At 39.5% G+C, this 10,170-nt stretch overlaps 1 protein-coding gene across 6 annotated transcripts in view; it reads right to left on the bottom strand.

Moving 5' to 3' along the window:
- The window catches only part of AP1S2 (adaptor related protein complex 1 sigma 2 subunit), a 46,456-nt gene that overhangs the window by 6,669 nt on the left and 29,617 nt on the right, over positions 1-10,170 (bottom strand). For 2 of the 6 annotated variants that reach the window (XR_002099818.1, XM_019529276.1), the window contains one exon: positions 561-1,199. The exons of the other annotated variants lie outside the window; for them this stretch is intronic. Coding sequence is in view for 1 of the 2 variants with exons in the window: in XM_019529276.1 (XP_019384821.1) it covers positions 1,164-1,199 (36 nt within the window). In the remaining variant the exon portion in view is untranslated. Of the gene's footprint in view, positions 1-560; positions 1,200-10,170 lie in introns of those variants that run through there. 6 annotated transcript variants of the gene reach the window in all.

Below are 10,170 nucleotides of genomic sequence, written 5' to 3'. Positions count from 1 at the left end.
TAAGCAAGGTTGCTTTATTTAACCAAACCCTTTCTATTTAAGGTTATATAAAACTCTGCTTCCAAAGAAAGTCAATTATATATATTACAGCATAATAGTCAGTCTTACTAAACAACAGGGAGAAATATATATCTTTTCCTTGCTCTTCATACATTAAGACTAGTTTATTTTAATATTTTTAAAGTGGCAGTTACCTTTCTGTTAAACAATAGATCTTGTATTTAAAACTAAAAATACTGATTAACGAAGACTAAGATTTCAATATGCCACTGACGACTGAACAACAGGCTTTATAAACTACTGGGTGGCAGAAGGGAATGAACTTATCTAGTAATTTTAATTCTTATAACTGGAAAAAATAATTGTTCAATGCTAGAAACTACACATTATTCAACCTTTAAAACATATCAATATAGTGTCAAAACTCTTGAGTTTTGCATTGCCAGAAGGCATTACCCATGCAGAGCACCAGAGGACAGACATAACAATTTCTCCCCTTCATCTTGTCTCTATTGGTACCTTAGATAGTAAATCACCACTGCCTCAACAAAGACTTTTTAAAAGGAAGGAAAATTGTATTATTTTTGAGCTTTTCTGTAGAGGTGTGTACACATTTTATAAATTATACACACAAAAGTGTACATTTTTACTCACTCATAGCTTTATGTGCAATATGTCATCTATATGTTAGAAGGGTGTATGTATACATTCTCTGCATTTTAAAGAGAGGCTCACGGTACCTAACGGGATAGCTACTTGCTCTATGTAAACATCTAAATTATTCTGTCAGTTATTAAATACTAATTTTTAAGTACCACCATAGGTTAACTATTTAAAAGTTAAATTCAGGTCAAGTAATGTATATGCAGATTTAAGCTGAAATAGATTTCCAGACAAATGTTAGAACACCACTTTAAAAACTTTTCACATAGCAAGAAATTAAATCATATACTGACGAGAACAAGTTTTATCAAGATAAGACATGAGGAGACAACAATGTAAACAGAAGAGGGGAAAGAAAGTACAACAGCAAAGATAATGGTTGTAATATTCTATTGTGTTCAAGATGATTGGATGCACCAAGCTGAGGATAATGTTCTCTGCCTCGAGTAAGTCAGGTCTACCTCCTCTCTGAACTCTGCATGCATGATGAATGAAGTCATTTAGTACACTGGGACATTAAAGTATTCATGGCGTGGCTACAAAAGAAATGCACACGTTCTTACACACAGTACACAAGTGGACAAGATACACAATGAACACTTTTGCTAAAAAGTTCTTAACAATATTGCCTCTAATATAAAGAGGATATCCAGTATAGACCTACAATACACTCCCCTTGTGTACACTGCTCACCATTTTATTACCACCAATACACTTCTCTGGCTAGCAACATTGGAAACTAATACAGATAGAGTACTGGTGTTCTTACCATGGGCAGGTCCAACTGGTTACTAGCTGGAAGCCTGCTACTACTAGCAGCACTGTATCATTAGTAACAAGATTTCAAAAGTCTAATGTATAAGACAGCCTTGGACATTATTCTAGATCTATTTTTCTGTTCAAGAAAAAGGTGCCTCTTGGATTTCATTAATAGGCTTGTGGTTGGCTTTCAAACTATTAGAAGGCCAGCTTTTTTTAAAAGGGGTGAATATCATTTGCATGGAACATAACACATTGATGAGATGTTTCTGTTTGAGTATTAAGAGCATTGTAAGTCTTAATCTTCTGCTATATGGAAAAGAAGCTATTTATGCAAGATGCATTAAACCAGGCTATATCTAATGCTACCGACAGTTGACCTACATTAGATCAAGTCACTTGTGCATAGTAGGAACCCAATAATAATGCTGGCAAAACTGAAATGTTGGCAGTACAGATAAGAATTTTTTGGTAAAATTCTGTATTGCAAACACCATCTCCAGGTACCAACATCTGAATCAGGAACTCTCCCCAAAATATAATGCATTTCAACTAATCTTAGAAATATTTGCTATAATTATGATTTGGTACATTTCTCCTTACAATTTTCATCTAAAACTGCAGTCTAACTCATTAAAAGGAAGTAATTTTTTTAAAAGTCTGGTACTCTTAAAACACAATTCCATCTGAACTTTTAAAGGTGATCAAATACAACAATGCCTTTTATGTGGTTTTAAAATGAAATTCCTATCATTTCAACGGTTGAAAATGCTTCTCAGAGGCACTTGTTTAACTACTATAATATATTCCTAACAACCTTCAATATTCTGAATACTTTTTAAAGATTAAGCTTACTACTGCATTGAAAATTCTTTGAAGTACTGATTTAACCCATTTCTTTTCAACTGTATTACAATAAGCATATTAGAAGAGCGATCAGCTGAATATTATTAGATAGGATCTACACAATACTCACAACACATTTACAATCTGTAATCATTACAACTTCAAGGACAACTGAATGAAATTTTCAAAAGGATGGAAGGACTGCCACACACAAACAATTTACTGTGTGGTACAGTGGAGTGAAAATTTACTAGGTGTCAACTGGTAAATGATAATGTGGAAGCTATTAAACCATGATGGAGGAACACTAACCCTGAGAGCTAACTGATTCATATCCTTTTTTACTGACAGCTAACAGTTAACTTTGGGTCAACTTTCATACACTAAGAGCTGCACTGTGGGCAATCATCACATAACAGCTATTGTGTGATAAATCCCTGCTCCCTTTTACCTTGCAACAACACAGCCCACCTGCTCATACTGTAAGGAACTTAAGAGTTAAATCTCACTGAAAGTAAACTATCCATTTGCTGAAAATCTCATCAGTTACTATTTGCTACCATGTGCCAATTTAAGTATTATTTCACTATCCATTTCAACAGTCCCCAACAAAACAGATCACTAAAATTCCATAAATGGAATGACAGCATATACCAGAAAAAGTTCTCTAACCTCTAATTTTCCCCCACCTCCACTTCAAAAGATATTAAAAGATCAATATCTTAGCAGAAATTTGAAACTAAAGTATTTTTAGATGATGCAAATATCATAAAAATATCATTTCTAAATTTCAGTAGGAACCATTCTTAAGAGAACAGTATCACTCTGCAATGTCTGCAACCCAAACATTGCTGCATATTCAATTTTTAAAAAGTTACTACAAACATTTTGGCTAATCCAGGTGTTCTCAAACTACAAATTGCATGAAAACTGCAGAAAGACAGCATATGGGCTGGTTTAAGTTTCTGAATAAGAAACCGATACAACTAAATTGATTAGATTACAGAGATTATATGTTACATTTTAAAATAAAGCCCCATAGGTCCTGGAAGTCTAAAAAACTATTCTTTGACTTCATCAAAACAAATGTAGTATCAACATAAAGAGAAGAGTAGATTATAGAGTTCTTGATGCAAGTCATTTGCAGAAAGGAAAGCTATCACATATCAGGCTCTCTGTTCCAGTACTAACTCCTCATGCTACAGGTACGAGTTTTCCTTAGAGGTGCACCAATACATTGGTCCAATATCAGATCAGCACTAATATAAAGAAAATTGTCTGTATCGGAAATTGGCCTGATGTGGCCAATAATTTGGCTGATAAATGGCCGGAGCATGCGTGCAGCTGCACCATAGCACATAGGCAGTAAGAAGCACAGCGGGCAGCCTGGAGAGCTGCATGCACATGGTAAGTCTGTTGTGATAGAAGTGGGGGTGTAGATCAAGGCACCCCACAGTGAGGAGGGTGTGGGGCTGGGGCGTGGGATGGAACCACAGCTTGTCCAGGGTGCACGGGAAGCGAGAGGTGCGGCTCCTGCCACTTGTGCACAGGTCATTCAGCGGCTCATCCGGCAGCTTCCACCACTTGTCTGGGAGGGCATGGTGGGGGGAGGGGGATGGGAAGCAAGTGTGCCACAGATCTGCATGGGGCAGGCAGTGTCAGCACTGGAAAGGGGGTTATAGGACAGCTATAGTGATTTTTGGAGTGGCTGCAACCCTCCCCAAAGCCTACTGCCAGAGCCACCACCGCCTCCTGCCCGGTGCCAACCCCAGGTTGCAGCTGCAGCCCTCCCCACCCACATGTTGCGCAGATCTGGTGCACATGCCCCTCCCCCCCATCCTCCCAAGATGTGTGCAACAGCAAGAGCCCCCCCCCTCCCCCAAATGCACCCTGGATGAGCCACGGCTCCATTCCACGCCCTGCCCCAGCTGGGCAGTGCCTGCCTGCTCCCCCTCCACCCCACAACAGACTTACCAGTTGTATGCAGCTGTACCAGAAATCAGACTGGTATTGGCCAATATGCCTCCTTAAAAAAAAAAAATCAGCTATCGGTATCAGCCCCCAAAATCTCTATTGGTGCACCCGGAGTTTTCCTTCTTCTAAGCCAAGAAAGGCATATAGTACTAAGAGGAAGCTTCTGGAAAGTTGTTGCATTAATGTGCTGCTATATGGTACAAAATAGTACACTGGCAGCAAAGATCTACCGGTTTTTACCTATTTTTATATACTTTCAGTTGTTAAGATCTAAGAGAATCACTGTAAGAAAGCAGCATAAGAATTGTAAATACATGCATTTAATTTTAGTGTCTCTGACTCAGATTTGGGAACGATACATGAATTGGCAATGATCAAAATGATCCTACCTGGAGCATGACAAGGGATTAAAAGCTTTCCACTGCTCCTCCTAACTGGAGGTAAGCAGCTCAGGGATGAAGAGAGGCATTTGTGACAGCTCTCCAGCCAAAAAAAGGAAGACCTACTAAACCTAAGAGCTCACTCTCTCAGCTGTCTTCAAAAGGTTGTCAGTTAATCAAAGATCCTCATACCACCATGCTGACTTCTCATTAGCAGATAACTGCTTGTGAAGGCACAGGCCTCCAATTCAATTTCACATTGGATTGATACCAAACGAGGACGTCCACATTCATTCATTCATCATTTTTTCCTCATGTTATCTTTCTTTTCTGTACCTTCCAAATTAGGTTAAAGGTTTTTTGCCTGACTATACATAGAAGAAACTTTTACTGTAGGAACAGTTGAGATGAAAAATAAGGACTTGGAACAAAATTATTGCTTATAATTTTAGGAAACTGTTATCCTTTGAAATAAAATTTCAGATGCTCAGTCAGTAAGTCATCAATGGCTCCTTAGTTTAAAGTCCTGCTCTGGGGCAACAGGTTGGTCAGAAGGAAATTATGATCTGATGAGAGGCAGAAGGTCTGTCAGTTTGGACTGCATAAAAAACAGTGCAGGCGACTGCCCCGTGCATCACTGTTAATGCGACTTGCAACTGAGAGCACTCAGCACTTCACCGGCTGAGTCTGGTTGCACAGCTGAACCAAGACAACCAATATGAAATAGGAACAAAAGGAGTGAGGTGAGATATGGTTGGGATATTGTGGAGTCTACAACAACTATCTGCTGAAGACCTTCTCAACTGTAGAGGGAGAAAGAACTATTATTGTGGGGTGCGCAGCAGGACCAGAGGGGGAAGTACTCAGATTTATTTTTTTTTAAGTTGTGTCTGAGGAGGCTATCATCCCTGACGGTTCTTAGCATTCACACTGCACTAACTGTTAGAGTACAAAGCATATGCTGGCAAAGATCTCAGGGTTTATCCTTAGTAATTTCAGGCATAAATTGTACTGAAAAAAAGAATCAAATTAAGAGGGGTTTTTGTGTATGGCTACAGACACCATGCACTCATTATGTATGCAAGTTGCCTTTCAAGCAACTGAGGGTGAACAACACTGACGTGAATTCCTGCAGTGTAAACAGGGCTACTGAGGAGTACATTTTACTGAGATCTGCAAGTCTTTTCTTGGGAACAAAAAAATTCTAAATTTTCAAGCAAATATGATTTTTTAGGTGCCACAACTTGCCACAACCTGAGGTTCAATTTTCAGAAATGTAACGTGATATAACGGGTTATGCCTAATTAACTGTAAACTCCATTTTGTGCTACTCAATAAGCCTTATCCAAGGTAGGTTACTGAACTGTATTCCTGATAAGTGCCCTACCCAGAAAAGGTACACAGCAACTCACTGGAGGTCCACCCCTGAAGCCATCTGTTTTCACTCAATTGTAAGCATAGATAGCTCCATAGAACAATGCATCTCCTAACAAGGGATGATGAATCTGCAGCTTTTCAGGGTAGCCATATGAATAAAGAAAAAGCTTTAAAAAGAGGTGCAGCTTTGGCACACGGTAGCAGATCACCACCACATATGTGCAGGGAAGGCCGCCTTAGCTTAATGCTGACAACCTCAGACTCACAGAAGGGACAATAGCAAATTTTGGTGGGAGGGGACCATCTCAGGACATTTTAAGGATCTTTCACACATGTGTTTAAGGATTGGAAACTCTCAAATACCAAAATAAAGGCCATGAATTCAAGTCCTTGGTTAAGACTGTTCATTGTTTCCCCTCACATTTTGTCCCCAAAGACATTACTAAAGAACCTGGAGTGCCCAGACGCAGGGAGGAGTTCCATAGGAGCATCCAGAAACAACTAAGCGAATAAGCCAGCAGGCTCAGGTGGCCTAAAGCTCAGGTTTCAAAACACAAAAAAAGCTGCATTGCAGCTTCAAAAGCTGTTTCAGATGTGGAGTCTGAACTCAGAGAAAGCATCAGAGTCTACAATGCTACAGCAGTTAACTGCCTGCAAACATGCTCTTACCCACAATAAATGCAGAGTCTACTTCACCATTGCTGCAGGGTAAGAACATGCTCCCGGGCAATGCCCATATTAACAGCTTGTAATTAGAAGGAATTTAAGTATAAAATATACTTTAATGTAAATAAGTAATTCTTAGCATAACAAGCAACTAATACTTTAGTACTTACTTAGTTATACTAAGTTATAACACCTATGGTCCGTTTTAAAATGAATCCCAATCTCTCAAGAAAAGTTTTCAATTAGCAATAATCGCACCTTGGATTAATTTAATTGGCTACAATACTTCCACCTGTGCACGGCATTTCATAACTTATTTCTCCAGAACATAAAAGCTAACAGCTTATTTTGTGGCTCTGAATTTTAAAAGAACCAATTATTTGTTTCGTCATATTCAGTCAGCTACAATAAATATTCATGAATTATATTAGTTATTGAATTAGTTTTACTTTATTTCCCAGGGAAGAATTCTTATTCTCAGACCATCTAATATACTAGAACTTTTCATCTCAGAAAGAGCCTACATGTTTAAATGCTGTAGGACCATAATGAATTTGTAGGAACAAAATACTATTCTAGGAGCCAGGAATAGAATACTAACCCACGTTAGCAAAAACCTGATGTTTCTATATGAGAACAAAAACAAAAAGAAAATGACTTCCCAGTAGTGGTTACAAGATAGTACTTTCAGAGAACAAAATAATACTAAACCAGAACCTGTAAAACACTGCAGCGCCTGAGTCAGAATCCTAATGCTTAGGGCACTCCCCTGGGACAGAAAGTTCTTGGTGATGGTTCCTTGTCCCAGATCTATTTCTGTTGTCTAGGGAGATATTTGAGTTTTCATCACTGGATGTTTTTAAAAACAGAACAGACAAATCATTCGTGAATGATACTTAGCTGCAACTGACCCCATCTTGGTAAATGGATTAAATCATGTTAAAAGCCCTTTCCATTCCCATTTCTCTAGTTACTAGAATGATAGAAAACTGGTAGTTCAGGCATTATTTAACCTGGATATATATTTGCTACAAGCACAAAATGAAGCCATCACAGATTTAAAACTGTCATCTGCCGTGGAAAGATTAGTAAAAATAATAGGGATCCTTCACCTTTTCCACCATCAAGTGGTGAAATACGAGTACCAGTTAAGGCTTCATGCACTGTAGGGAGATGTAATTAGCCACATTAGTCTAAAGTTAGGCAGAAGGCAGGTAGATTTATACCTTGTAAACTAAATAAATTAAATGTTTAGCATGAGCTTTTGCGATCCCAAGCTCATGTCATCAGATGCTGTAGTCAGACATCAGTGTTACTCTCTCCTTTTCTTCCCTCCGTTTATCTGATTGGACCAAAGGTGATTGTCCACCAGTAACTATCCCTTCACATGTGCCAGTTAGTTGCTAGATGGTAAATTCCAAACAATTATCACAGTTGAAACTTCAAAATTATTAGCACGGATATACACTAACTTGCTCTGAAATGCTGAAAGTTGCCACCTTCATTATGGCTCAGTCTATTGTGTTGGTATATCATAAAAAAAATGCTACTAAGGAACGTTCCTACATATGCATCAGCATTTCTGTTCAGTTTTCTTGCCAACTGTAGTACAACTACTCCTTTAAATACTTGTGCAATTCTGCTTCAGGCAAAATACACACTTGCAATTGAAACTACAATTTTAACTAGTCAGGATCATTTATTTGAAACAATACCGTGGCAGGCAAGTACTACTTCTATTACATGTAATAGGATTTGTGTATGTAATATATGTATAACTTATCTTTAAGTTATCTAACAATGGATGCAACTAGTCTATACAACTATAGATGATGACATAAAAGCAAGTCACAAGGTGACTGACATACAAACTTGTAGCACATCATATACTTGGCCATAACTCCCCATGTCTATACACTTGTTCCACAGTAAGTGCCAGGTAGCTTACCCCTCAGTAAATAAACTCTTGCATATTTATCATAGAGTAAAAGCATAAAGCAGGCAGTACAGAGGAGCAAGTGAAGTGCAACAAGTTCACACCTAACTTACCTGTGGTAACTTCTTTGTGCAACTACACCCCAAATCAGGGGTAGGCAACTCCCAGCATGCGTACTAGAGTGTGGCATGCAAAGGCATTTTGCTTAGCATGTGCGCCTTGGGAAAAGGGATGGGCCGTTTGCTAGAACAAGGATCAGGCCTCTCACAGGTACCCTGCCGTCTACCCCTGATAGGCCAACATCTTACAAGGTTGCAGTTGCAATTGTTTTTGACACTCTGCTCAAAAACATTGCCAACCCCTGCCTTAGAATTCTTCAAGGCGTAGACCATCTCAACGTGATTAGCACAGTACCCCTAGCACAACAGGATCCCAATCAGAATTTGAACCTAAGAGCTTTCATGGCCATAGTAAGCTAAAACAGAATTTAATACCTGTTCTGTATGCAAAGATCTCCCTGCCAGTCCTCTAGAACATAAAGTTCATTCCACTTAACGTTCAAGTGTAGACAAACACCAACAAACAGGATAAGTGAGGATATGAACTTAAAGAAAGAAGCTACTTAATCCATTGGTTAGACTCAACGGGTGGATCTAGATGAGTTCAGACATGCAATATGTGGCACCGCAGACATGTTTGCAGTTCCACATATCACACAGTCTGGAGTTCTCCACACTGCAAGGGCACGCTGCCCTAGCGTGTGCTGCTCTGTTCCCCTTCTCCCCGTTCTGACCCCTGAATATCCAGGGGTCAAAAAAACAAAAAAACCCCAAAAACCAACAACAAGAACAAGAAAAACTTGGGGGGAAAAAGAGCAGAAGCAGCGTATGCTCGGGCAGCATGTGGTGCTAAGAAGTGGAGCCAGGCCCCTCCTGCCTGGCAGGATCACCGCAGCTGCAGGTCTAGGAAGCCCCCAGGACCCCAGGCATAGGAGACCCCATCTCCTATGCCACCGAGGGAAACTTGCTGCGAGCTTCAAAGCGTAGGTGGCATGGGCATTCTCCAGGGACAAGAAGTGAGCTGCTGTTACTTGTCCCCAGGGTACCGAACATTGACGCACGTCTGGAGATACCCAGTGGGAACAAGATATTCCAAAATTAAAAAGTGTCCGCATACTGACTTATAACTCTGTAGATAAAAGCTCAGGTTATCCAGAGTGCTATTTAACTTGAACATGAACGACTATGCATGCTAGGAAGAGTAGAGAAATGGGAACAACCTTTGTAACAGAGCCTGTAACTTCACTGCCCAGTACAGGTCCAAAACAACAATTACATTTTATAAGTATGGATGTATTTGTTTATTTATTTTAACTCTGTTAAAAAACACATCAGGTAGCACCAATGTTTTGCAGAATTAACACTGGTTTCATAGATTTCACAGATTTCATAGACATTAGGGCTGGAAGGGACCTCGGGAGATCATTGAGTCCAGCCCCCTGCCCAAAGGGCAGGAAGTCAGCTGGGGTCATAGGATCCCAGCAAGATAAGCATCCAATTTACTCTTGAA

The sequence above is a fragment of the Crocodylus porosus genome, unplaced genomic scaffold (genome assembly GCF_001723895.1).
Source record: "Crocodylus porosus isolate Cpor-Errol unplaced genomic scaffold, CroPor_comp1, whole genome shotgun sequence".
Classification (NCBI taxonomy): Eukaryota; Metazoa; Chordata; order Crocodylia; family Crocodylidae; genus Crocodylus; species Crocodylus porosus.
The sequence above is the reverse complement of the archived record's forward strand: the minus strand, read 5'-3'. Positions and strand labels throughout refer to the sequence as shown.